This window comes from Platalea leucorodia (assembly GCF_965183815.1).
Source record: "Platalea leucorodia genome assembly, chromosome: 4".
Classification (NCBI taxonomy): domain Eukaryota; kingdom Metazoa; phylum Chordata; class Aves; order Pelecaniformes; family Threskiornithidae; genus Platalea; species Platalea leucorodia.
Window position 1 is genome coordinate 111,881,940 of NC_138826.1, and position 25,879 is coordinate 111,907,818.

At 48.8% G+C, this 25,879-nt stretch overlaps 1 protein-coding gene across 1 annotated transcript in view; it reads left to right on the top strand.

Moving 5' to 3' along the window:
• Positions 1-25,879, top strand: part of LAMB1 (laminin subunit beta 1) — a 44,434-nt gene that overhangs the window by 1,887 nt on the left and 16,668 nt on the right. Inside the window, exons 3-23 of the mRNA XM_082308932.1 lie at positions 904-1,039; positions 3,039-3,112; positions 5,066-5,254; positions 5,362-5,425; positions 6,915-7,117; positions 8,416-8,536; positions 8,716-8,904; positions 9,267-9,446; positions 9,852-9,964; positions 10,913-10,992; positions 13,538-13,673; positions 15,597-15,755; positions 16,579-16,706; positions 17,152-17,275; positions 17,811-18,015; positions 18,175-18,318; positions 18,416-18,647; positions 19,148-19,311; positions 19,793-20,017; positions 20,893-21,110; positions 21,208-21,304. Coding sequence (XP_082165058.1) covers positions 904-1,039; positions 3,039-3,112; positions 5,066-5,254; positions 5,362-5,425; positions 6,915-7,117; positions 8,416-8,536; positions 8,716-8,904; positions 9,267-9,446; positions 9,852-9,964; positions 10,913-10,992; positions 13,538-13,673; positions 15,597-15,755; positions 16,579-16,706; positions 17,152-17,275; positions 17,811-18,015; positions 18,175-18,318; positions 18,416-18,647; positions 19,148-19,311; positions 19,793-20,017; positions 20,893-21,110; positions 21,208-21,304 — 3,181 coding nt within the window. The remainder of the gene's footprint in view (positions 1-903; positions 1,040-3,038; positions 3,113-5,065; positions 5,255-5,361; positions 5,426-6,914; positions 7,118-8,415; positions 8,537-8,715; positions 8,905-9,266; positions 9,447-9,851; positions 9,965-10,912; positions 10,993-13,537; positions 13,674-15,596; positions 15,756-16,578; positions 16,707-17,151; positions 17,276-17,810; positions 18,016-18,174; positions 18,319-18,415; positions 18,648-19,147; positions 19,312-19,792; positions 20,018-20,892; positions 21,111-21,207; positions 21,305-25,879) is intronic.

Below are 25,879 nucleotides of genomic sequence, written 5' to 3' on the forward strand. Positions count from 1 at the left end.
CGGGGCTCCCTCGCTGCGGCGATGAGCTCCTCTCCCTCCTCTGCCCCCTCCAGTCTGCCAAACTCTGAGGTGGTTTGGGCAGGAACCCTCCCTTTTGGTTCGGTTTGCATCCTACCTTGCAAAATTGGAACGTAGTGGTTTTAGGCACCAGGACAATGTAAAAATAGCGTTGTTGATAGTAGCAGTCATGATGGGGTTTTGTCCTTCTGGTGAAGACGTGTCCGGCTTTCCTAACCAGCACGTGCCAGACTTGGCCCAACTGGGTTTTTTATGGGCACACCTTGTAGTTTGTGCAAACTGGGTTTATGTGCGTAGCTTGGGATTGCAATCCAAGGTGAAGATACAAGGTGTAGGTAGGAGATTGACAAGATGGATTCAGAGTAAAGTTAACCCCAAACTGAAAGGACCCAGTCACTAAATCATTGATGGACCCTTGACATGTATTGAGCCTCACCGGAGGTGTCCCTAACGCCAAGAACTTGCGTCTCCAAGCTAGCTCCCAAAGGCCAACATGATTTTGCACAAGTTGTTGAAGACGCAGTTTTGCATGTGTACATTTGTACAGAGGCAATTCAGTGGTTTTCTGTAGATGCTGCCTTTGATTCTCAATTCTGCTGGAGAATACGCGCTCTGGAAGAGATTTCCTGAAACAGCAATTTCAATAGAAAACATGCTTCTCCTAAAAATGAAGTTTATGGAATTCCTGGCATATTTTCCACTTTGCAATTTGCATTAATTCATAAAGGTAAATACACTTATCATTTCAACAAAAAGAAATACCTTTGATGACTCCTGCAGGCAAAATGAGTGGAATGTGGTATGGATGGAAAATACTCTTATCTGCAGGAAACACCTATTACCCCACGGATAAAATCAGTAATGCTGATTATTTTGTTGTTTCAGGAGGACAAAAAATGTTTCATATGTGACTCCGAGGATCCCTTTCATGATACACTCAATCCTGATAGTCATCGCATTGAAAACGTGGTCACCACCTTTGCTCCAAATCGCCTGAAGCTCTGGTGGCAGTCGGAAAATGGTACGGGGGTTTGTCCGGGAGCCATTTCCAGGGCCGGGAGCTGCTTTCCCTCCTTTTGTTTAAGGGTACCTGCGGGTTTGCTGTTATCTCTGGCCTGCTGATTACTGCGCTGTGAAGGATCATGCTGTTCGAGGAGGGCTGAGTAAAACTGGCTGCTTTTGTGTGCCTTGGAGCGGTCCTTAATCCATAACGAGGCCCTGTCAGCTCTCTGGGAGTGCTGGAATGAGCCGTCCCACCACTTTGCAAGAATCCTTTCCTAAAGAGAAGTTTCCCGCACTGGCTCCAGATCTCCCTCATGTTTGGGCAGCGGGAGCGGAGCAGCCTTCCAGGAGCAAATATCCAAGGAAGCACCGCAGGGCTTCCCCACGCTGAGCTGGAGGGAGGGTGTGGGAGGAGGAGGTTTGGGCGCAGAGCCGGGGCCGCCATCCCGCCCGCAGACCTCCCGCTTCCCTGGCCTCCTACCCCGGGAGGGCAGAGCTGGGGACACCTCCTACCCTGCAAACTGCCTTCCCCCTCCTGGGCTCCCTGAGTGCCTGCATCCGTGTGCCAAACAGTAAAATGAACACCAGAAACAAGCCAGCTAGTTAAAAAAAAAAATATTGCATGTTAGTTTGATGGCTTTTGTTCCTTTTATTTTACTCTTCCTCTGCCCTTTTTACTTTTATGGTTATGCTTTTGGCATGCTTTCATACACAAAACAAGGCGCTGAGGTTTCTCAAACAGCAGTCCTTCCCTGAAGCCTTAAAGCCAGCTGGACAGGATGGGACTTCTGCAAATGCATTGGCAGTAGCTGTCTTACTGTATATTAAAATAAAATGATAATGTTTGTAACATTTCTGCTGCCTGGTGAAGAAAGGTTTTCACTAAATCCTTTTTAACCATTTAGATTGGACTAGCAAGCTGCTTGTCTCTAGCAGCTCTCTTCTAGTGTTCCAAATAATTCATGCAACAGGCTTGGCAGCATTCACACAGAAAAGTTCTTAGCTCATAAGGTCATGAAAATGTCCTTCAACAATAAAAAACAAATGATTCTTTCTGTCCAATTCATGTTTTCTTCTATTCAGGCATACAGCAGAAGGGACCATTGCTGCACGCTCCACATAAAGTTACAGCTGGTCGAAAATTAAGCACTTTATTGGTTTATTATTTTCATATCTTACCCTTTCCCCTCTCTGTAAATCTTCTTCTTTTTTTTTTTTTTTTTTAAATTTCTAACTACAGTATAATTAGTATCCAGCTGTTTTGAGAGGTCCTTTCACATGACAAAATAATATTTGTAACTGTTTGTCTTCCTTTCTGTGTAGAGTCCTTGGCCGTAGGTAGTACAACAGTTTGGAAAACCTTTTGCTTGCCACTGGTTTCCTAGCCCTAACAGTTGCAAAGCATGACTGTGATAGTTCCTTTAGGAGTATTTCAAAACTAGGTTGTAAAGGAACTGTTCGTGCGTCTGGATGGACGGGAGAGTCCAGAGTGAGTGAAGGAAGGTGGGAAACGGCCCCCAGCAGCCATCAGTGAGATCTGGGGAGTTGGGGCTGCAGAACCTCGTGGCTCTGTTGCTGCCAGATGGGCTGCAGTGTGTGAGGACAGCCTGGGGTCACCACGCAGATCTGGGCTCAGCATCCTCAGTCGTACCAGCCACTGGGTGCTTTGGTGTCAGGATCCAGCCCATAGCAGTCCCCATCCTTACCCTGCATCTGGTGATGTTAACTATGTTACGCAGTCTAAAATAACGGCACTGCAGGCTCAGGCTTTGGGTGTAACATGTTTGGTGCAGATGAGGTACAGGAATCCCACGTGCGATATGCTCTTCAGCAGGTCCTTGGTGTCTCCCCCATACCTCAGTAATGTGCTAACCCTCATGTCCTTTTTTGACAAGAGAGCCAAGTGGCAAAGAAAAGAGTCCCTGCGTCACCGGAGCAAAGAGCTTTGGCAAAATTTAGATGTAGAGGCTGGCAGGTGTCCTTGTGTGCTGCACAGCTTCTTTTCTCTGCCCCTGCAGGTTTGGAAAACGTGACTATCCAGCTGAACCTGGAGGCTGAGTTTCATTTCACGCATCTCATTATGACCTTCAAGGTAAGGAAGCCACAGCCTTACCCTGAACCCCAAAACACAAGGAAATAAGAGATCTCATAGTCCTTTAAATCTGTTTGATATTTGGGATTTGGGCTTTGTCTGAACTGTTTTGCCGGATTTTTTAGAGCTGTCAACCATTATTAACTCCTGCTGAAGTCTTGCAGGAAGGCTGAGTTGTGACTTGTGGCTGAAGTTGTGTTTGAACTCCAGTGAGGCTGCAGAAGGAGTCATACGGAAGCTGGGGCTTGCGTTGGTGTCTCTTTCTGGTGGTTGTGTTCTAGAAGATCATTAGTTAAATCATATAGTAGCAAGGATTTTTCTTCTTAAAAAAAAAAATTGGCCATGGTATTGGTTTTCATTTGGCAAAGGGAAAGGTCTTCAGGAAGAAGGAACATCTGTGCACAAAGTGTCTTTGTTTCTATACAAACAGATGTCTTGGAATGGCAGATTATGTCCCGTACATCCTAAATCGCAGGCAAACGCTAGCGGCAACCTTCAGCTGAGGTTTCAGGGGCTGCAATTCCTGCAGGGCTAAATCCCTGCTTTTCGCATGCAGACAAATTAACCTCTTAATTTTTACCCGTCAGCTTTCTAGGAGAGCTGGTTCTTCTTTCCCATGGCATCAGCTTGGGTTTCTCGCCCTGCCCCATGGTGGTGGCTGAGGTAGGAGGTGGTCCTTTCTGCTGGCCCCCAGCGGCGAGGCACCCCCAAGAGATCCCTGACCCGATGTGGGTGCTGTGGCCATCGTGCCCTGATGCCGCTGGGCTTGGTCTGCCGTCAGGAGGAAGACTGCAGGGGAAAGATAGTTGTAATGATGATTTGTTGACTTTGTGTGGTAGACACTTGAGCTGCCTTACCTCTGGGTTGCTACATTTTTTGTTGGGTGAGATACCAGTTTGTAAGTTGGGTGATATTTTCAGCCAGGAAGCAGAAAGAAAATTTGTTTCCAGCTGTGACTGAATGCTTTTGTGCTTGGCTCTTGGAGGGCCTCCTCTGAATACATAAAACTAATGAAGACACTGTTGGTGTTTCTTGGTAGGTGCAAACCAGGTGTTAAATTAATATCTGCTTTTTAAAATGCAGCTCATAAATTGAAACAGGAGATTTTTTAGGTCAGAGGGATTAAAAATCTTTTAAAAATCTCACTAGCTAGTTGTTCTGGAGTTGAATACATGTAGGTAAGAAGGACGGTGGTTTGTATGAAGCGAATGCAGCCTGCCGGAGCTTGGGCAAGGCCAGCTGGGGTAGGGTCACTGGGACTGGGGGAGTTGAATGCAGCAAGAGTGGATGATGCCGAACCTCTCAATCTCCTTAAAGAAGGTTTTCTTAATGCAGCACAGAGGACGGCTGGCACTGGGCGGCAGAGACGCTGCGAAAGGTAGTGTGGTCAGACAAAGAGAGGTGGGAAATCCCAGAGCTTTTCTGAGCATCAGAGATGACTGCTCAGCCAGAACTTCTGGGCATCAGAGCTGGAGGGGGAGCACTGAAAGTGGCCTCTCAGTCCCCAAGGCAGGAGAGGAGGCCCATTAGGTCCTTTGCAGAAGATTAGGCAAGGAAGAAGGCTGTGCTGCTTTCCACACGCAGTGGAAAAAAGCCTATTGTCTCCCTAAAGCCTTGCTTTAACCCGCGGTTTTAAGAAAGGATTTGGAATCCAAAAAACTTAGAAGTTTGCTTATTTATTGTAAGCATGGTTAAGCGCTTGGCCACTGAGTGCCATCTTTTTAAAGATGGGTAGTCTGTAGTTTGATGTGTGTTATTTCAAAGATCTGTGTCTGAGCAGAAAGTGGGATATCAGCAGAAAAATATTTCCAATATTTCCAAATATTGGAAATAGCCAGTGCAGGGAGAGAGATTAAAATCCAGACATGTGGATTGCTCACACTTAAAAGCGCTCAATGTAAATGTAAGTAATAATTAACCGTATAAAATCTCCTTTGGTTTTCTTACTATTAGACATTCCGTCCTGCTGCAATGTTGATAGAAAGATCATCTGATTTTGGAAAAACATGGCAAGTATATAGGTATTTTGCATACGACTGTGAGAGCTCATTTCCTGGGATTTCAACTGGACCCATGAAGAAAGTGGATGATATCATTTGTGATTCCCGATACTCCGATATTGAACCTTCAACGGAGGGAGAGGTCAGAGGGGTTTTTTTCAAATATGTTTATTGTATAGACTTTTCCATACAAATTCAGATTCTCTTATTTTTAAAGCTGAACCTTTTGTTGTACCATTTTTTCTCCAGGTAATATATCGTGTTTTAGATCCTGCTTTTCGAATTGAAGATCCGTACAGTCCAAGGATTCAAAGTATGTATGCAGTTACCTTCCAGGCCCATTTGAAAGCATTTTTGTACTTATTTGCTTACAAAAAAGAGTAAGCCACAAATAAAGCCATGCATTAGCCCCGATAACAGTTTTGAAGTCATATGAATACATTTGTGGTATGGCTTCTTTTCCTAACTCAGACAGTGATGTGCTGGGAAATAATGATCAGTGTTGCCAACTCAATTGATTGTTCTTACACACATCATTGTAGCTGGTCCATTTCTTAACTGATCAGGGACTTATTTTCATTAAAGATCTCCTCTCCCCAAAATACATGCAGTCACCGAGAGAAACCTTGGAACATGATCCCATAATTGTACAGTATTCAGAAAGCAAAGAAACAGAACTACAAAGGCACTTATATAATTTTGCATTTCTAGCTAAAATCAAGGGGGCCGTGTTTTATTTTTCAAAACATCTGAGTCATGACTTCAGAATTACAGGTTGGCCTTGGTAGCACTGCATGGCTGGACCACACAGATGCAGTCGTAAAACACAAATGACTGTAGCATTCATGTACTGTCATGACAATCCAGGATGCAAAGGTAGATCTGCTGTTGAGCATGGCACAAAGAGAAACCTCATGGGGCATTTGGCCTGAGTAGGAACTGCAGTGCTTGGCCTTAAACTTGACCTCTGATTTAACATGCAGTCTCAGTTTCGGTTCTTGTCCTTCAGTGTAAAGCTAACTGGAGCAGAAAAAAAATACCTGAAGTAGAAGAGTGTCTGCTAGTTGCTCTATCAGTTGAACGGTTTTTTAACCAACATTTTAAAGGAGAAACTCTGCTTTCATGGGCTTGAAGTACTTTTTCAAGCCTAGTTTCAAGGCTATAAGAAATTACACAGGATTCGTAATATCAAAGTGAATGTGTAGACTGAATTAATTACTACAATATTGTCTTCCCATGGGTTATCCCTCGAGAACTTCTTTGTATTTGGTCAGTGATGGGGTGTTGCTTCTTTCAGCAAAGTGTAACTAATTACATTTGCTAGGAAAGTTGGCTGTATAAGAAAGAAGAATATATTCATGTCTTGTTTCCAACTAGGGTTTTTTCTAAAAAGCTCATAACTCTTAAAGCTTCTGGTCCACTTGTCAGTGGTTCCTCAATATCAGGTCCCTGCCCCTCTTATATTTTAAAACCCCAAAGAACCAGTGTCTCCTTGGTGGTACCGTTGCATCTGCCATTAATATTTGTGTTTGTGCCTGTGCATGTCTACAAGAAAATAGACTAGTGTTTTTAATTAAGCTTAAACTAACTTATACAGCAGACAACCTATAGTAAAATAATGTAATTTTTAAAATTTGGGAGTACAAAGTGATGTGATGCATAGTACGTAAGTGCTGAAATTAAATCTGATCTAATCTGCCCATAGGAAGCGTGCTTGGGAAGTCACTCCTGGCTTCCTCCCATTCAATACAATATCTGGTAAATAATTCTAAAACGGAGGGTTTTTTTGGTGTCCCCTGCAGACCTATTAAAGATCACAAATCTGAGAGTCAAGTTCATCAAGCTGCACACGCTGGGAGATAACCTCTTGGACTCGAGGATGGAGATTAGAGAGAAGTACTACTATGCCATCTACGACATGGTGGTTCGCGGGAACTGTTTCTGCTATGGACACGCCAGCGAGTGTGCGCCAGTGGATGGCTTTAACGAAGAAGTGGAAGGAATGGTAAATATTCACATTTTTCTGCATAAAGCTGTTCCTGACTCTGCCTCTTTTAAGCAACTTAAACACACATTTAAGGCTGACGCTCTGCCCCTCCCCACTCCTCACCCTTAATTTTCAAACACGAAAACCATTAAAACTGTTTCTCCTCAGCAAACATACCTGTCGTTATTGGTGTTAATCAAGCACAGAGAGCTCAGATTAGGTGAAAATTGTTTTAACATTCCTTTTCTAATTATGTTAGAGAGCTGATGAAATTAAAAGGCAGGAATGCAGAAAGGGAGTGTAACTGTATGGGGCCAGAGATGGGTGTGTGGGTCGACTTGGTTGCCCTAAAATTGAAGTGAATAGAGGCATCAAAGGATGAAACATCTTTGTGAATCAAACATGACCTGCATTTCTATCAGTCATTATCAGCTAAGAAATGGAGGCTGTAGCCCTAATTAACAGCAGGGTCTGAAGGAAAGCCCTGCTGCCTGCGTCGTACGCTGCTGCGCGCATGCTGCATCCCTTCTGGGTTCTGGTTTTCCCCATGACTTTTGCCTGACGAGCAGTAATAGCACCCCTGTTAATGAGTGAGTTATTAACTGGATGGGAATGTGGAGGCATACGAGGAGGCTGTGTGGGTTGCCCCAGGGGCTGGGGGATGCTGGCAAGCAGGTATGCTCTGTTGCCCTGTGCTTTCCGCGAGCGTCTCCACCTGAGCATCAGCAAGACTGGCTTTGACTTGAAAATCCTGGCTCCAGTGCTGGTAGTCCCTGTCGTCTAAGGCAGCGGCTGTCACACAGTCACTGTTGGTCGGCTTAGTGCTTGTTCCGTGCATGTTGAAGGCAAAGCCTGGGGTTGATGGATAAAACCCATCCAAACCATCTGTTATATTTGCTTTGAGAACCAAGGTAGGTCTGGAAAGAAGGTGCTGGGCTAGTGACATGCTGATATAACTACATGCATGTTAATAGCTAATTAACAGCTAATAAACAGTTAACTTTTAGGTCCAAGAGGCTTTTGTGATTATTTAGGTGGAACTGTGCTCTCCTTGTTCATGTCTGAAAGCATTGATTCAGGCATTAGTTCTGGTAAGGAAAGGACAAATTTATATGAGGACGTTCTTACCTTGGGTGGTAAAAAGGACGCTCCTGTGGCCCTTTATGTCCTCTTACATGCAGTTATGTGCATTCAAGTCTCCAGAAGTATATCAATTATGTACTAGCTATATTAATTGGAGCATGGGGGTTTTTTTCCCTCCTCTTTTATAACCAAATATATTCCTCTTTTTTTTTTTTTTCTTTTTTTAATGACAGGTCCATGGACACTGCATGTGCAGACATAATACCAAAGGATTAAACTGTGAGCAGTGTTTGGATTTCTACCATGACTTACCCTGGCGACCCGCTGAAGGCCGCAATAGTAACGCATGCAAAAGTGAGTTAGAGTAGAATGCAGATCTGGAGTCTGGTGTGAGCGTTATACACTGTTGCTTGGGAACTTGTGACAATATATAAAGTCCTGCATGTTCTTTGGTTGACCTTGTTGTGTCTTTTCTGCAAATTTGCATCTCCCCTGGGACCAGACTCTTACTTTGCTTTCTATCTTTGTCACAGAGTGCAACTGCAATGGCCACTCCAGCCAGTGCCACTTTGACATGGCCGTGTACATGACGACGGGGAATACCAGCGGGGGAGTGTGCGACGACTGCCAGCACAACACCGTAGGACGCAACTGCGAGCAGTGCAAGCCGTTCTACTTCCAGCACCCGGAGAGAGATCTGCGGGACCCCGACATCTGTGAGCGTAAGTGCAGCCTCGCTCCTTGGGGTGGGAATGGCCGTGGCATCCCAGCTGTGGCCCTCCAGGGCTTTCCCTGGAGAATTTAGGATTTACTGGCCTTTTTTGGCCAGTGCTGTGCTCCCAAACAAAGATCCTTGAGGGAAGGTGGTTGTTTTGGAAGTCTTGAGCGAGCCTGGCTGGGTTGTGTTTTCTCTTCGAGAATCTGGAAATTTATCTGGTCATTACGTGTTCAATCCATGTCATGTCTAATACTTGCAGGAATGATATGCTCTCTTTACACGGCAGCTGAGTTTAAATAATTCAGTGTGAGACTTGGCCTTTTCTTTTGTAGCAGTTAATAAAACACGTACGATGCTTCCTCTTAGCTTGCAACTGTGACCCAGCTGGCTCCCAAAATGGTGGCATCTGCGATCGCTACACCGATTTCTCCACTGGCCTCATTGCCGGACAATGCCGTTGTAAATTATTTGTTGAAGGGGAGCGCTGTGACCTCTGCAAAGAAGGTTTCTATGGCCTGAGTGCCGATGACCCAGCGGGTTGTCAGTGTGAGTAAAAACATATGGTCCTTTATGTGTGATCAAAAGGTCTTTGAGGAGCTGCTAGAGCCGGGAGAAGTTGGTTTGTGGGGTGTTTTTTTTCCCTTTGTTTCATGTTTTTGCTAAAGGAAAAACATTCTTGTAGGTTTGCTGTAGCTTGGAGTCCACCCACCCTTAAAACTCAGTTCCCCAGCTGATCCTCCTTGTGCGTTCAGTGGAAATAGGAGAATCCTCCTTATTTAAGTCTCTAAGCCAGGGAAGTTTTACTGGGATGGGTGGTGGGCAAAGTGTGCAATTAATCTCTGTCCTGGGGAATATAGGGGAAGCTTTAATGTAAATATTTAAGTTGGATACTGTCTAAAATATAACTCCGGTCCTGTGTTTTGACCTGCCTATTTGTATTTCCCAATCTAGCTTGTGCATGTAATCCTCTGGGTACCCATCCTGGCGGGAATCCTTGTGATTCGGAGACAGGAAACTGCTATTGTAAGCGCCTGGTGACAGGAAAGCAGTGCAATCAGTGCCTGGTAAGTAGCTTACCGTAAAATAAATGAGAAGACGCTGCTGTGAGGAAGGCTGGCGTGCAGAAAGCACAGAGCAAGGTGCTGGCGGCTGTCTCCGCCTGCCTGCGAGCAGGCGCCTGGCGTTCAGGCTGGACTGGGCGCCTCGAAGTGTCAGTGAAGCACACTGTTATGCGGAGCTGGGAGGCACATCAAGGCAGGCAAGAGCATCTGGAAATTAATTCCTGGGACCATAAGGCGTGAGACATTAGGATACCTGTTGTAGTTGCTCTGTGAAAATGAGGGATCTGGGGCAGTTCTGCTGGAGCCCTTGCTGGGGTGGAAGACAAAATGGTCAGAGAAGCAACGTTACCAAAAAAATTGCTTTCTATACAGGCCGTTATTTTAGGCAGGGATTATTTCGTTCACATACATTTCCATATAGTGTTATGCATGCTGGAGTGTTATAGAAACACACTGTCAGATAACTGGATGTGTTTGTATAAACACTGACTCTTATCTGACAGTGGACTCCATGGAAAAGCTAAACAAATCTGTCTGTCTGCCGAGCAAGTTGCAGAATAGCAGCCCTGCAAGGGGGCTGCTCTCCACTGTGGTGTAATGTACTGGGCTGTGACTTTCCAAGCCCTTTGTGGGTCGGGAGCCCAAACTGGTGTAAATGGTGCAGTAGGAGTGAGGTCTCTGAGTTTGGGTCCTCCTGCATCTTGCTTTTAAAACTAGGCAGAGAGATGTGTTTTTTTCTCATGCCTCTCAGATGGTCAACAAGGTGGGGGAGAGGAGGCGAGGAGGTTGTGTTGGTGGTTGTGGGTCTACCCTCACAACCAGGGGAGCAGGATTCATGGTTTGGGGGGGCGGTCTGGGGTGGCTTATGCTGAGTGTTTCAAAATGTGCTTTTGTGGTAGATGGGGTTAAATCGGCACTGGGTTACAGTGCCGGTGATGTTTCCTCCTGCAGCCTGAGCACTGGGGCCTGAGCAACGATATGGATGGATGTCGGCCATGCGACTGCGACCAGGGAGGAGCATTGAACAACAAGTGAGTCTCAGCCTGGTTACTCTGCTGTAATCATTCACCCCATCGAGTTTCGCTTCATTTGCAACCACAACATCCAGGGCTCAATGTGCTCTGGAGGGGGACGTTTGGGACTGTGTTTCTGTTCCAGTGTGCAGACAGTGGCAGGTCTGGATTGCAGCAAGGGGTGACAGAGGCATCCGTGTCTTTTCCGTGCTGAGCAGCCTCTGTTTGTGCCACTGGTGCAGATGAACACATAAAACTGTTTTTAGTGTAGCTCTGCCTTTGGTCAGCCAGGGTAGGAGCCAGCTGTAGGTTGAGCTCTGCCTTGGCCATAACCCGGTGTGTGGTCCGTGTCAAAGCTTTGCTGTTACAGGATCAAAGGAGGAATCAGGCGGTGACATGGGAAGTCAGGCTGACTCTTGGTTTCCTCCCAAACTGGCCCTTTGGCCAGTCTGTCTGTCTGTCCACCAGCGCTGGGGGAAGCACGCTAGCTGCACAGTACTGCTGTGTTGCCCCGGTGGTGCTGCATGGGGTGGGATGTGGGCCTGGAAGTGCCCATTGGGGAGGTGGAGATTCTTCAGAGGAAGGCATAGGTTTTGAAGATGCATCCATCAGTAAGAGCATGGAAAGTCCTGGCTTAAACGCCTAGTCAGAGAGGTGCTGGGTAGCCAGACTGCTCCTCCAACCAGAGCAGTTTTCTGTGCATTAGGTGCGTGTCCGACCCCATGCTTTCCAACAGCAGCGCGTTCCCTCACTGTCATTTTTTCCTTCCCTCCACAAACCCTTTGAAACATCCTGCTTCTGTCTGAAGCCACAGAAGTTTTCCAAGGGGGTGGATGAACTGTTTCCCACTGGAGCCCACAGGACCAGACTGGGGGAGTTCGGGACTGGTCCCGGTGTGACTCCTGTAGCTCGTCGCAGCCTGCAGACACCACATCTGTGGCAGGGATTGCCGTGGGAATGTCCCACGGGCCATCTCTCCCCTCTGCTCTCGGGTGAATTATTACCCCTTAGCAGGCAGTGGCGTGGTCATTAATGATTATTTACTCCTCCGTGCTCACTCCCTGCGTGCGGATCGGTTACGCCACACAGCTCATAATGGCTCCCCTGGTACAGCCGCTTCCCGTGGTTTGGGGTACGGCTCGGCCGCAGCCAAGCAAGGCTTTGCAGCCCACTTCCCATGCACTGAGCCCAGCGATTGCAAAACCACATGGGGAGGGGATGTGCGGTGTCCTGGCACAGGCAGTGAGCAGCTGCGCTTTCCTCTGGCTGCAGGAGAGCCACAAAGCCCAGCTCCAGCTCCCAGCTTCGCTCTCTAACATCAGTGGGAAAGGCGAGCTTCGCCCTCCCCGGGGCTCCTCTCCTCAGCTGCTGAATTGCTGTCTCCTGGCTCCGGTTCAGGGTGTGGGATGCAGCGCCTGGGGCAGCTGCATCTTGCCCGAAATTCATCCCTGCGCTGTAACCCAGGTGGTGGAGTCATTCCCGTCCCTGGAGGGGAAACTTCCCAGCTCCCCTTCTGGGGCAGCTAGAGCACTTCTGGCATCTTGAAGAGAGCATTTTAAGTGAATCTCTGCAATTTCAGAAGTTGTTTAATTTTAAAATTGCTCTTAGAATGTGGGCCTGAAAAGGCTGGAGATTCTCCGTGGAAACCAGAGGGGTTTGACTTTAGAAAATGTTTCTAAATTCAACTCAAATTTAAAGAAAAGGGCGTCTTTTGGAGGACCAAAAAACCTTCCTATGAAAAAGTGTGACTGGGCACGTGCAAAAATACAACCCGCCCAAGGGTTCTTCATAATGTGGGGCGGACTCTCTGGGGACAATAAAACCACCAAAAGGCATTTTGGGGACAGAGCTGTACTGCAAAAAGAAAATGGCTCGTTATGAAGGAAGTGGAGCTGCTGTCTGTCCCATGTCCTTTGCTGTGTCCGTCCTACTTTAAAGCAGCCAGGTATGGTTTTCCCCTGTGCCTAGCTGCTGGTGGGCGACCTCTTGGGATGTGCTTTGCAGCACACGAGAGCAGCTTGACGTCCCGGGGCATGCAGGGTCATGCATGTTCTTGCTTTGCTTGGGCCCACACAAACAGATACCCTGCTTACGTGGCGTGCAAGCCTGGAACCGAAGGCTGCCCTCAGCTTGCAGGACAGACATGCCTCTTGGCTACGTCTGTGCTAGCAAGTGAAGCTCCCCCAGGACTACTGTCTGGCCCTGGGGAACCGTCTGCATCCATAGCACAAAATCCTCTAGCCATCCAAACAGAGGAAACCACATGCAAAGTGCGTGCTGGAAATGGTCCCTGGCCCGTGCTTGCTCCCAGCCTGAGCCTAGGAGTTGTTTGGGAGAATGAGAGTTGGGCTGAGCCAAGACTGCGCCCAGGACTGTGCTTGTGCTGCCATTTTAGTGGTGTCGATGGTCCCTGCAGAGCCCGAGAACATTTTGTGTCTAGACGCAGCTGTGTCCAGAACCGCTTCTCAGCCTGTGTCACTTAAAACGTCAAAGCGGGAGATAGCTCTAGCACTGTCTCGGCATAGCCAAGATGTGTTGTAAATTCATTGCTCTTCCACTTTAGCTGCTCGAGTGAATCTGGCCAATGCGAATGCCGGCCCCACATGTTTGGACGTCAGTGCAACCAGGTGGAGCCTGGCTATTACTTCATTTCGCTTGATCATTACATCTACGAGGCGGAGGAAGCCAACTTGGGTCCTGTGAGTAGCAGATTTAGTGGGCTGGTGTGTCTGGGCAGCTGTGGGAAAGTTGTTTCACCATTTGGGTGTTGGAAGCATCTGTTCTATACCCTGAGTGTTTTGCAATTAAAATGTGGAAAACACAAAACTGAATTGTATTGGAAAACTGTCAACCTGTAGCTCTTCAATCTTAGTATCGATAAATAATGTAGTAATTTGGGGGGGGAAGCTGCCATTTTTCTTTTTAAACCTGTTTCTTTGATCCTGACTTTACAGTTTGGTTCCTGTCAGCATCCCTCTCTGCACCCCGCTGTGTACGTGCCCACTGCACCCACTTCTCCTTCCCCTCTTATCTCAAGAGCAGTGGGACGCCGACACTGGCTCTTCTCTTTGGTGCCACTGAAACCGGGAGGGAACAAAGCACGCATTTAAGCACATTACTGCAGCTTTTAGAGTTTCTGTACATCAGTAGCATTTCTTTTATTAATGACTAAAACCATAGTTGATGATTGTGCAAAAAACTGGTTTTGTGAGTGAGGTTGCCTCTATCTTGTTTTGCCCGCTGGCATGGTACATCGGGGTCTCTGGCCCTTTTCCATTCACCACTGCGCAGCCTTGCTTTTAATTCATTAACAGCAGCTAGGTGATTACATCAATTATTTTTGCCTCCAGCAAGGAGCCAGGGAGATGAGATAATGGTTTCTCTAAAGCAGCAGATCCTTGTCTGCCTGCAATTGGGGTACTTGGCCCTAGTTTATTTATTTCAGGCAAAATGCAGCCGCTTTGCAGTTTCAGCCAAGGCAGAGGATTTTTGCTCTGAGATAACTGCAGAGATGGAAGACAGTGCAGAGCAGAAGTTGGACCACAGCAGAGGGCATAAAAAGCCAATATCAAAAAGCTTTCTCACAAGTCTGGTGGCAGAATAAAACTCTCAGTTCCCAGGTAGGGGCCCAGCACAAGGCAAAACGAAGTGGCACAGAGTTGCAGGGATTTTCAGGCATTGCCAAGCCCCATGCTGCCCATAGCTGCACACCCTCGCTCACGTCCCGCCTGCCATCGTTCCTGGGGAGCTCCGACCATTTGTGCAAAGCCAAAGGGTAATAACTTATAGCTAGGCTCTCTTCAAAGAGTGTGAGAATACACGAGGGGACATCCTGAAGTGATATGTATATAGAGAGGCATTTCCTTACATTTTATCCCTTTCTACTGAAGCAGCTTCCTTAGGAATGCACAGGATGTTGTTCTATGGAGAGAACTATTCATGGATGCAGATATATTTGAAACGGGAAGTTTGAACACCACACATTTCCATTTTCTGTTGCCTTTTTCCTCTTTGCTTTATGTAAAGAGTAGCAGATAAAAACCTGGCACCTCAGACTGAGAAGAGTGACCACGTATTGATTTGGCTCTTAAATATTTATCGATGATGAGGATCTCTGTTATTTAGTGACAGCCTACTCATGATGGCTGTGATCTGCTTTTCAAATGTTATCCTGAGCAGTGGTTTCGGTTGGAGCAGCCCGGTGTAGCCAGGAAGTAATTAGCACTCAGCCTGGGTGGTTAATAGAGCAGTTATGTGCCACCGCAGTAAATCCTACTGCTACAAGTATGATGTGAAAGTCCTTCCAGTGACCAAGATGTCGTAGCTGGTGGATTAGTTACTCACAGCAAGTTTTTAAATTTAATTCCCGACTATAACAGAGAAATGGGTGAAGAGTTGTGCAGTGTTGTTTTATCTTTCTTGCTTTTCGTATATTGTTAAGCAGAAGGGCAACGGTGTGCACGCACATGGGTTTAAATGAGAATTTCTGTTCTCTGGTATGCAAATGATGGATGCTGCGATCCGGAAGTGATCCATCAGCAGAACTCATCACTTCACGCGCTCCCATGGAGCTCACAAATTTAATGTATTGGTATTAAAATCTCTGTTCCCTGTTTTTCTAGGGAGTAAGCATAATAGAGCGCCAGTACACACCGGACCGCACACCATCGTGGACAGGCATAGGATTTGTAAGGGTCCCTGAGGGGGCGTACCTGGAATTCTACATTGACAACATCCCCTACTCCATGGAGTACGATATTCTGGTCCGCTACGAGCCGCAGGTAGGTCTGTGAGTATGGGCATTGCTGCCTCCTGGCAGGCGCTGGCTGTCCCGGTGCACGACTGACAGGAGCCCGGTGCTTCCAGGAGTCATCAGGACTCCAAGACAAGGATGGACACACAATTAAATGTCTGAGATGTGTGAAAATCCAAGAAGATGTTGACTATTACCAGTATTTGCTTTACAGTTTTGTTCATTATTGCATTGTTTCAGCATGTGTTTAACGAGCAAATTAAAAAGTGACAAGTCCTGTCAAGACAAATTAGAATATAAATTTGGCATCAGCCACATGGCCTTCTAATGGGTGGAAATGCTGTTATGCACCTTAGCAGACAAATTGCCCATCTTGGATGTTGAATGCCTGCAGCCAAGAGTTTGCAAGCAGTTGGTCTTGACTATGGATAACTCGCAGGGTGAAGGGAAAGAGAAAAATCCCCCCTGGCTCCTTACCTAGAGCTTGGCAGCAATTGACTGCAGGGAAATACTTGGGTGCAGTACCCAGAGGTGGGGGGAGAGGAGGTCACCAAAGCCCGTGTTAATGCTGTGCCGCAGAGAGGATTGCTGACCACCTACCCCTAGTCATGGCTTTTTGGGAGGGAGGGAGAGAGGCTGTCATGCTGGATGATGCCCAGGGGCACTTGCCTTGTCTTTTCTCAGCCCAAACCTGCAGCCGGTAGATGCTGCATTGATGCTGGAGCTGCAGCCCCATCCTCCCCAAAGCACAGTGACGACTCTGTGCGCACGCTTTTCCTGGCCTGAGCTCTGGATGCTCCCGGGAGCTTACGGCCGATGGTTGATTCTGATCACCCTTTTTTTTCCCCCAGTTGCCAGATCAGTGGGAAAAAGCCGTGATCAGCGTCTCGCGCCCAGGCAAGATCCCCACGGGTAGCCGGTGTGGCAATACAGTTCCTGATGATGATAATCAGGTCGTCTCACTATCACCCGGCTCCAGGTCAGTATAACTGGATGGGCTGAAGGGAGAAAAAACACTTAAAAATTTGAAACAAAGTAACGGCATGTTTTCTGTTTGCCCTGGCCTCTGTGAAAATGAATGAAATTTAATTTCCAGTGGGTTATAAAAACATATTTAGCATTGTGTCTGTAGACTCAAAGCTTTTACGTTCATTCTCGTTGTGTGATTTGTTTTGTTCACTGAGCAAAGAGGGGGGGAAGTGTTTGCACAGACCGTGAGTGAACATGGGTATGACTCTTTACCTTGCCGATAAGCTTTCCCGGTTCTGACTTGCACAAGCCTCCAAACTGCCCCTTTCACATCGTAGCTTTGTTCTGCCCGGTCTTGGCTGCTTTCCGTTATCTCGATTGCTTTATAGGGCCACCTGAAACGCTTTATGGTGCTGGACGTTTGAAGTAAGAACTGTTTCCTCTTCCTAATCCAGATACGTCATTCTCCCACGGCCCGTCTGCTTCGAGAAGGGGCTGAATTACACCATCCGCCTGGAGCTGTCCCAGTACTCCTCGGTGGATACGGAAACGGAGAGCCCGTACACGCTCATTGACTCTGTGAGCAGAAATTATTTTGGGGATGCTCTGGTGGAAAAATATATTTAAAAGCCTGAAAGTTTGCATCTCCTCTAGGATGCGTCTGTGTAAATCCGAAGTAATATTTTACAACGTTGTTGCTTATGGCCGAAGCCAGGTTTTAACTGAACAATGTAAAGCACTGTAGGTTTCTTCCGTCTCAAAGTATGTGGGTTGTTTTTGTTGTATTTTACAGGACTGCAGCTAGTTCCACAGATTTGTAGTTTCTTTGGGGAGGCTAATGAGTGCCATATATGTCATGAATGTCAACCTTTTTCTTTTGAATGGATAGAATTTGGTAGATTTGGTAACAATTCGGTAGATACCAGAACCAACAGAACCAAAACCAACAGAAACCACCAGAACCAACAGAAATACTGTCATTTCCCTTCCCAGTGGCTGTTTGCTTTTTGGCCAAAAATGGATGATAAGAAGTGGGATAATAGTGAATTTTCACAATTTTATTGGAGGCTATTTATAAATAGTGACACTTTGTCACTGTAAAATTGTTTTGTAGCTTGTTCTCATGCCATACTGCAAATCGCTGGACATATTCACAGTGGGAGGCTCAGGCGAAGACGTGGTCACAAACAGCGCTTGGGAAACTTTCCAAAGATACCGGTGTCTGGAAAACAGCAGGAGTGTTGTGAAAACCCCCATGACGGACGTCTGCAAGAACATCATATTCAGCATTTCTGCTCTGTTACACGAGACCGCGTTATGTACGTAACCACCTACTTGTAGGGCAAACTGTGCCTGGAAGCTGGATGGCGCTTGCAGGCAGAGCGGTTTGCAGAGGGAAGGCGTGTGCGTGGGGTGAGGCAGGTAGTTCTCGTCCTGCGCTGTGGTACTCACTCCCCGCAATGTTTTTCTCTGCTCAGCATGCCAGTGCGACCCCCAGGGCTCCCTGAGTTCGGTGTGCGACCCCAGCGGAGGACAGTGCCAGTGTCGTCCTAATGTTGTCGGAAGACAATGCGACAGATGTGCCCCTGGCACCTTTGGGTTCGGGCCGAACGGATGCCGAGGTATGTTAAAACCCTTGGCTCTAGGCTGTGCTGCGGTTGGGGCCGTGTGTTTAGGGCTTGCCATGGAAATGCAGCCCCTCTCTCCCTTTCCTTGCAGCATGCGAATGCCACGTCCGAGGCTCTTACAACGCCTTCTGCGACGCGGAGATGGGCCAGTGCCACTGCTTCCCTGGGGTGTACGGGCGGCAGTGCGACCGCTGCCTGCCTGGCTTCTGGGGCTTCCCCAGCTGCCAGCCCTGCCACTGCAATGGCCATGCCGACGACTGCAGCCCCTACACCGGGGAGTGCCTGAGCTGCCGGGACCACACAGCGGGGCACAACTGCGAGAGGTACGGCGCGTGCACCCCATCCCTGGCCCCTCTCCTTCCCCCTGGCAGGATGGGCACAGCAGCCATTCCCCTCCGGTGGTGGTGCTCGGGTGGGTGTGAATTCGCGGGGAAAGTCCCGGCACCCTGGGAGCCAGAGCAGTGCTGGTGGTGCCGGAGGAGGATGGGAGCAGGGACCCCATCTTCCCTGCCCGTGGCCTCATGCCTCCCAGCAGTGCCTGCCCAGATGCCAGAGGGCACGTTGCAGGAGCCGGGGCTTCAGAGAGGCTTTGTCCATTGAAAGCCTCTTGAGAGGCATCAGCCTTGAGTCTCCTGCTTTTATGCTGCTCTAAGCCAGACAAATTTGCCTCTGTGGCTGCTTGGAGCATGAGTAGCACAGAAGAGCTGTAAGGATGTTTCTGCCCTTTGGTTCTTCACGGTGGTTGGAAACCTGAGTGTAATTGCCACAAGGCTGCACTCTGTTTGCCTGCGGTCCCCTGCATGCCGTGTACCCCACTGTGCAGGTGCCAGCCTGGCTACTATGGAGACCCCGTCCTGGGATCAGGCGACCACTGCCGCCCCTGCCCTTGCCCTGATGGCCCCGAGAGTGGACGCCAGTTTGCCAGCGGCTGTTACCAGGATCCAGTCACACTGCAAGTCGTGTGTGTCTGTAGTGTGGGATACATAGGTACTTGGCGGGTGCGTGGAGGGGGCTGGTTGGGCTGGACCTCCCGGTGGGAAGGTGTACGTTCATATGGGTTGTTGGATGTGACCACAGCACCAGTGTCCATGTGTTGCTGCTGGAGGTTGGCAGTGCTTGGAAGGTGCCAGAGCAGAGCAACTTGTGCAGGCGATGCCGGCACCACTGTGAAGCTCATCCCCAGCAGCGTGGAAAGGGATGACGAGTGGTTGGCAGAGGTGGACAGGACAGCAGTGGAGCCGAGGGGACGAGCGTGCCGGCAGCTGTGCTGCGGCGCCATGCCTTGGTGGCCCAGGCAGTACCATCCATGCTGCGCCAAGCTGCTGCAGTCTCACCAAGCGCTGCCTCTGTTGCTTTGAGCATGAACCAATTAATGGCCTTTCATGTCTTGCCGCAGTCTTGCCATTTAGGGCCCTGCACACTAGCAAGCCGTGATGGTAATTCCCACCGTGACTGTTTGTTCAAACAGGCAGTCGATGTGATGAATGTGCGTCTGGCTTCTTTGGGAGCCCCGACGAGGTTGGCGGCGCCTGCCAGCCGTGCCAGTGCAACAACAACATCGACACCACTGACCCGGAGGCCTGCGACAAGAAGACAGGAACATGCATGAAGTGCCTGTATCACACAGAGGGGGAAAACTGCCACCTCTGCAAACAGGGCTACTACGGGAGCGCCCTGCAGCAGGACTGCAGAAGTGAGTGGGGAGATGCAGCCATGTCCCTTCAGCTGGCCATGTCATGGGGATGGCAGTGGCTGTCTGAGCTCTTTTTAATTTACCTGGGCACATTTGGGGTGGAGGGGAAACCTAATTACCTCCAGCTGGAGTTTCGTACGGCTACCCTGCAGCTCAGCAGGGCTCCTGGCCAGGGGGGCAGTTCTTTACATTTGACAGGGAGAGCAGGGACAGCATTTACATATGCTGAAAAAGGACGAGGCTTTTGTCGGAGGGGGGTTTCTTGCCCTCTTGTTAGCAGTCTTTGTTTTCCTCTTTTCTGGAGGTGGCCTGTGGCAGGGTATGGGTTTGGCTTTTGTTTGCACCAGCGTCCCTGCAGATGTGGCTGGACAGCGGGAGCGAGTCCTGCCCGGGGAGCAAGGGCCACACCAGAGAGCTGAACCGGGCGGTGGGGAGGCAGACCCTCCTCTCCCTCAGCGCTGGACACAGCCTGGCAGGGCAGATGGGTCACTGGGTGGGCGAGCAGAGCCCTGTGGCAAGCAGATTTGCTACCACAGCTGGCTGACAGGAGCTGGGCAGCCTTGGCCTTTGGTTGTGTACAGAGGGAGGTAAGGAGAAGAGGAGGAAGGCTGGGCTGCTTGCACGGGGGTCCTTTCGCCTCCTGTGTGCTGGGGCAGGAGCCGTAGAGGTGGCCAGCCTGGGACGTGAGCAGGGCTCTTGAGTGGTGCTGGATTGCATTCAGCGTTGGGTCAGCCAAGCCTGGCCGCAGGCATGGGGACGTGCCGGCATCTGCCCGCACCTCTGGGGACTCGGAGGATAAATTAAATGCAAACTCTGGGTGGTTTGGTAACAAAAAGGCAGGCTGACATCGAGGTGCCATGCTCTTTCCCTCACAGAATGCGTCTGCAACTACCTGGGCACTGTCCGGGAGGACTGCGAGGGCTCGGAGAGCTGCCGGTGCGAGGCGGCCACGGGGCAGTGCCGCTGCCTCCCCAACGTGGTGGGGCAGACCTGCGACCGCTGTGCCCCCCACACATGGAGGCTCGCCAGCGGTGCCGGCTGCGAGCAGTGCGGCTGCGACCCCGCGCGCTCCCTCGGGCCCGCCTGCAACGAGGTGAGGGGAGCGCGGGGCACACTGTGGCGGCTCGGGCTTTGCTCCAGCGCGGGGGTGAGCCGCTGAGATGGTCACGTCTCTTGTTATTTTTTGGCAGTTCACAGGGCAGTGCCAGTGTATGCGGGGCTTTGGAGGCCGGACCTGCCGGGAGTGCCAGGAGCTCTTCTGGGGCGACCCAAGCGTGGAGTGCCGAGGTGAGTCCCAGCCTGGCGCCCGCCCCACCGGCTCCTTTTGGAGATGACTCGGTGGCCAGGCACGCATTTACCCCCGGTGCACTGGGACACCCCTGCTGGGAGCAGCCCCTCTGGTGACCCCGCCAGTGCCCACATGAGCCTTGGAAATGAGGGAGGAAGGCATGGCGGGGGCTGTCCCTGGGGTTTTGGTGCTTCCAGGGATGGGAGGCGCAGCAGGAGCTTGGCCCAACACTTGCCTGGTTTATCTTATTTCTCTTCTGGACCCTTATTCAGAAACAATCATCTCTGTGTAGAAAGCAACTCTTCTTTAACCATTAGGTTGCAATGCTGCCAGGTAAGCCAGTGTGGTAAGAAAACGTATTGCAAGTGTTTGGGTTTGAGAATTTGTCTGGAAACAAGTTTCCTTTGCCCCTTGTTTGTATGTAGTGGAAGACCCCTCTCTCCTCTTCTGTCTTGTTAGGGAAGCTGGGGCTGAAGAAGTAGGGTTTTTGATTTAGTAGAAGACTTCCTTTATATTTCAGGTGAAAATAAAGGAGCCAGCAGAGACCATGCAGCAGGCTAGCCATAGCTACATGCCGCAAAACAGAGCGCCATAAAGTCGCTTGTTTAGGAAACGATGCTCTGTGTCTTTTCACTATAAACAAGTCTGTTCATTAGCTGGAAAAGAAACTTCAAACACTGTCCAGACCAGAACAAACTTGTATCTCTGATCTGTTCAAATAGGAGCCTTTGCCAGGAGGGTTTGCAGTAGATTAAGGTATTTTTTCCTGCAGGGAGGAATGTGCTTGCTGTGGTATTTAATAAATCTCTTACAATAGAGATACCTTAGAGCCCATTATCTAACCAGATAGGCAGGTCACAGCTACTTGGTTAATGCAACAGATGAAAGGACTGGGGAATTGTCCCGGTTCCTGAGTACATATTGGGTTTCTCGGGGAGGCTGTGTGTGTTCTGGCGTGGTGAGGGGCGCTGACCCTGCCGGCTCCGGGGCAGGGATTGTCTCTTGGTATCAGCTGTCTCCATCAGGGTTTATTGGTGGAGTCCATCAGTATACCTTATCAGCAGGATTTTACCACGTACCAGCATTTCTGGCCTCTCGTGGAGTTTCTGCTGCCTTTTGAGCATGTGAAAACCTACTTATTAACATTTCTGAAGTAAAGAGAGGATATATCCTTCAAAGCCTGTTTTTACCATGCAAGCTCTACACTCTCCTTCCAACCCGCCGCCCCTTCTGCCCCCAAGTGACATGGGAGGCTCACTCAGGTGGAAATGCAGATGTTCCTTCAGGACTGCATCCAAGGAAGTCTCTGTGGCAGGCCGGGAGAGCTGGTGCCTGGGGCTGAGCCACAGCAGCCTGCGGCACGATGCCCCAGATGGGCTCCAAGCACGCGCTCGCTCGTGGAGCACATCCAGCCCCGTGGTGCTGCCAGATCTCCCCAGCGTGATGGTGTCAGTGCCTCCTGCCCTGTCTCCCATCCTTCCTCAGCAGAGAAGGAAGCGACTTCTCAGCTCTCATTTAGTCCCGGCAAGCAGAGGGGTGATGTTCAGGCTGGCAGATGGGCAGCCGCTGCATGGGCAGGTAGCGGCTCTCTCAGTGGTAAGCGGTTTGCAGGCAAACTGGAAAACTGTGCCGTTTAAGGAGTTACAGAGCAGTGCCCCTGGAAAGCAACTCAAATATGGCCTGTGGCCAAGGTGAAGCTGGAACTGAGATGGGGATTCGTCACAAAGACATCGGCTCCAGCTGCAGGAGGACACGTGGACTCCTGGCCGTGGTGTTTGCCACCTGCCCTCGGTGGCATGCTTGTGCTGGCCCAAGCAGCCAAAATGGCCACATTTTGTGCCGCGTTCAGGAAGAAAATACAAACCTATCTAGATGGGGAATGGCGAGATAACTCTGAACCGTGTGAGTATGGATGGGCAGTCTTCGCTGTGGGCACCGAGCTGATGCGGAGGTGTGGACATCAGTCCTGATGGCTCCAGGGTGGGATCCTCCACTGGCTGGGGCAAGTGGCTTCTGCTCAAGGTTGGAAATCACAGGGTGCACCACTCAAAGGACAGTAATGTGTGATCTCTTACCAGAGTCTTCAGGCTGTTGGCACCAATAGACATGAGCCCCTGCTGAGAAATGGGGACGGTACTGCCCACGTCACTGTGACACCCTTACAAATTTTTTAATTAGTAAAAAAAAAAAAAAAAAGTGAGGTCATGTGAACACAAGTGCCTGCAAATAACCTCTGGACACAGCTATGTGGAGATGTACAAAATGACCCATCTAGGACAGGCTGGAGGCCACAGCCCCCCATGGGTTTCCAGGTGCTCACAGCAGCACCAAGCTGTGGATGTGGCCCTGGGATCCCAGCACCCTCCGCTGGAAACCAGACTCCAGGGCACACTTAACCGTCATCCCCATCAATGGCAGTGACCATTGCCGGCTGCTGCCTGTGACCTGTTTTCTAGAAATCTTGTTAAGATCGGAGATGGTGAAGCAGAAGCTGGGAGAGGCAGGTTTTTGCACCTGGTCTGGGTGCTTTGATTTGCAGTCTGTGCTCCCTGTGGTAGAGAGAGAGCGTCATCTGACGTCTCCCCTCTGCATGTCCCCAGAAATCACACTGGGACCAGACCGCTGGGGCAAGCTAAGGTGGGTGCCTACGTTTGGGCAGCATCTCGACCCCTCGATACTGGGTACGCTCCCACCACCCACCGATATCCGTTGGGGATTACACACTGCAGAGAGTTTGTAGGACTGCTTACCCCATGCTTTAAAAAAGCACAACAGGTACTCGTTTAATTTAATGTTGTGGCTGCAACAAGCACAGGAGAGGCATAGAGGATAGGGAAAAGGCCAGCGCGTCTCTCTTGGCCTCGTGCGGGTCCCAATGAGGATTACAGTGAGCAGGAGCTGTGCAGTGAGCGTCGTCTGCTCGGGGGGCAGTGCCAGCCCCTTTACAGGACTCTTCTGGCCATTGCTCTAGCTATGAGCTATATGCAGCTCTGCGCGAGCCTGCACGTGAACGTGTGCATGTGCATAAAAATCCTTGCTAAGGTAGTAAATAATAGGATTACAAATTTCATCTAACTCGAGTCTGCCAGGCATTCTGCTGGAGCTTTTCCAAAGCCTGGCAACCAAAGTGCAGGACTCAGCACGCTGAGCTCTGCTCCGACTGCAGCCCGCAAATCACATTTCTGGCAGGAGGCTCCAGGCTCCCAGGAAGCCTCTGAGGTACGGTGTGGCTGCAGATGCAGCTCAAACAATGCCCTTGCACAGGAGATATTTGAAGTTTATGTGTTTCATATAATATAAAGGAGATGACCATTTTACTATCATTACTATCATGTTTTAATAAATTGAACAAACAGAACAGAGTGCAGTTAGTAAAAGGTACTGTACGAGATTGAAAGTTAGGTTGTATTGCTATCTCCCCTTTACAAGAAGTATACGTGTGTCAGTATTTTTCTGTGTTGGACTTGAGTATCAAACCCTATTGTAAAAAACAGAATTTAATTGAACTAAGGGGACAAAAGTCATGTTTTTATCAAATACTGATTGCAGACATTGGCAGAAAGTTGTTTTTCTCAGTTTTTAGTCTTTGTCATGTACCTGGTGCTGAAACATCTGCTCACTGAAAATTACCCCATTGGCATTTAAGAATAGGCTTCATAGTCTTAATTTAACACCTGGGTCTTAAACTAGTCATGTAGGCTGCTTTTATAGGAGGTGTTTATGGTGTGGAGAGAAAGATTAGCAGGTGTTCCTTTTCCTTCTGTGATAAGTGTCTAAAGGAAGTCAGACAAATTCTACACTAAAGCAAATATAATTTTCACTTCAAGTTTCATAATTTCAATTGTCCTGTGCTCTTCAAATATTGTAATGTGTATTGATTGTTTCCAGAAAATTGCCCTTTTGGCAAGGTCTGCTAGCATGTTAAAATGCAGCACAACTCTAGTGATTCTAGGCTGGGATCTTATCTTAACACTCGTACTGAAAATCGTAACGCTGAGGAGTTAGCAATATGCTTACAGGGTGATTTGAATCAATAGCTGATTATTCAGAAGAAATTTGCTGGCTCTGCAAAACTTTCAACCTTACAAATTGCTGAATGGTTTTATCATCATAGTGCCTCACTAGCACTGGGAAATGATGCCAGGAAATCATGTTTGAACAAACCCTTTGTTTTTTTGCTGCAGATGAGTTAAACATTTGACGCTCTCTGTCCCCAATCTCAAGCAGTAAAGAAAATATTTCTGCAAAAATGATTTCTGTCCTGTGTAGGATGATGTGTGACACTTGCTTGTTCCTAGCATCCTGCAATAAGGCATTAAACCCCGAGCCCGATCTTCATACAGCCCTTTCAGTATCCGTTATATCATCTCAGCTGTAGTATCAACTGCTCTGACACACTTTAGTTTAAATTAAGTGATATGCAAATATGCCATATATTAAATTACAGTAGTTTAAATGGAAGTGAGTTCTAAATATTTAAAATCAGTGGGAAAGGTAGCAGAGCTGTCAGAGTAACTGAAAGATCCTTGTGAGCTTGAAGCAAACCACTTGAGCCAGTCGTTTACTTTGTTGGG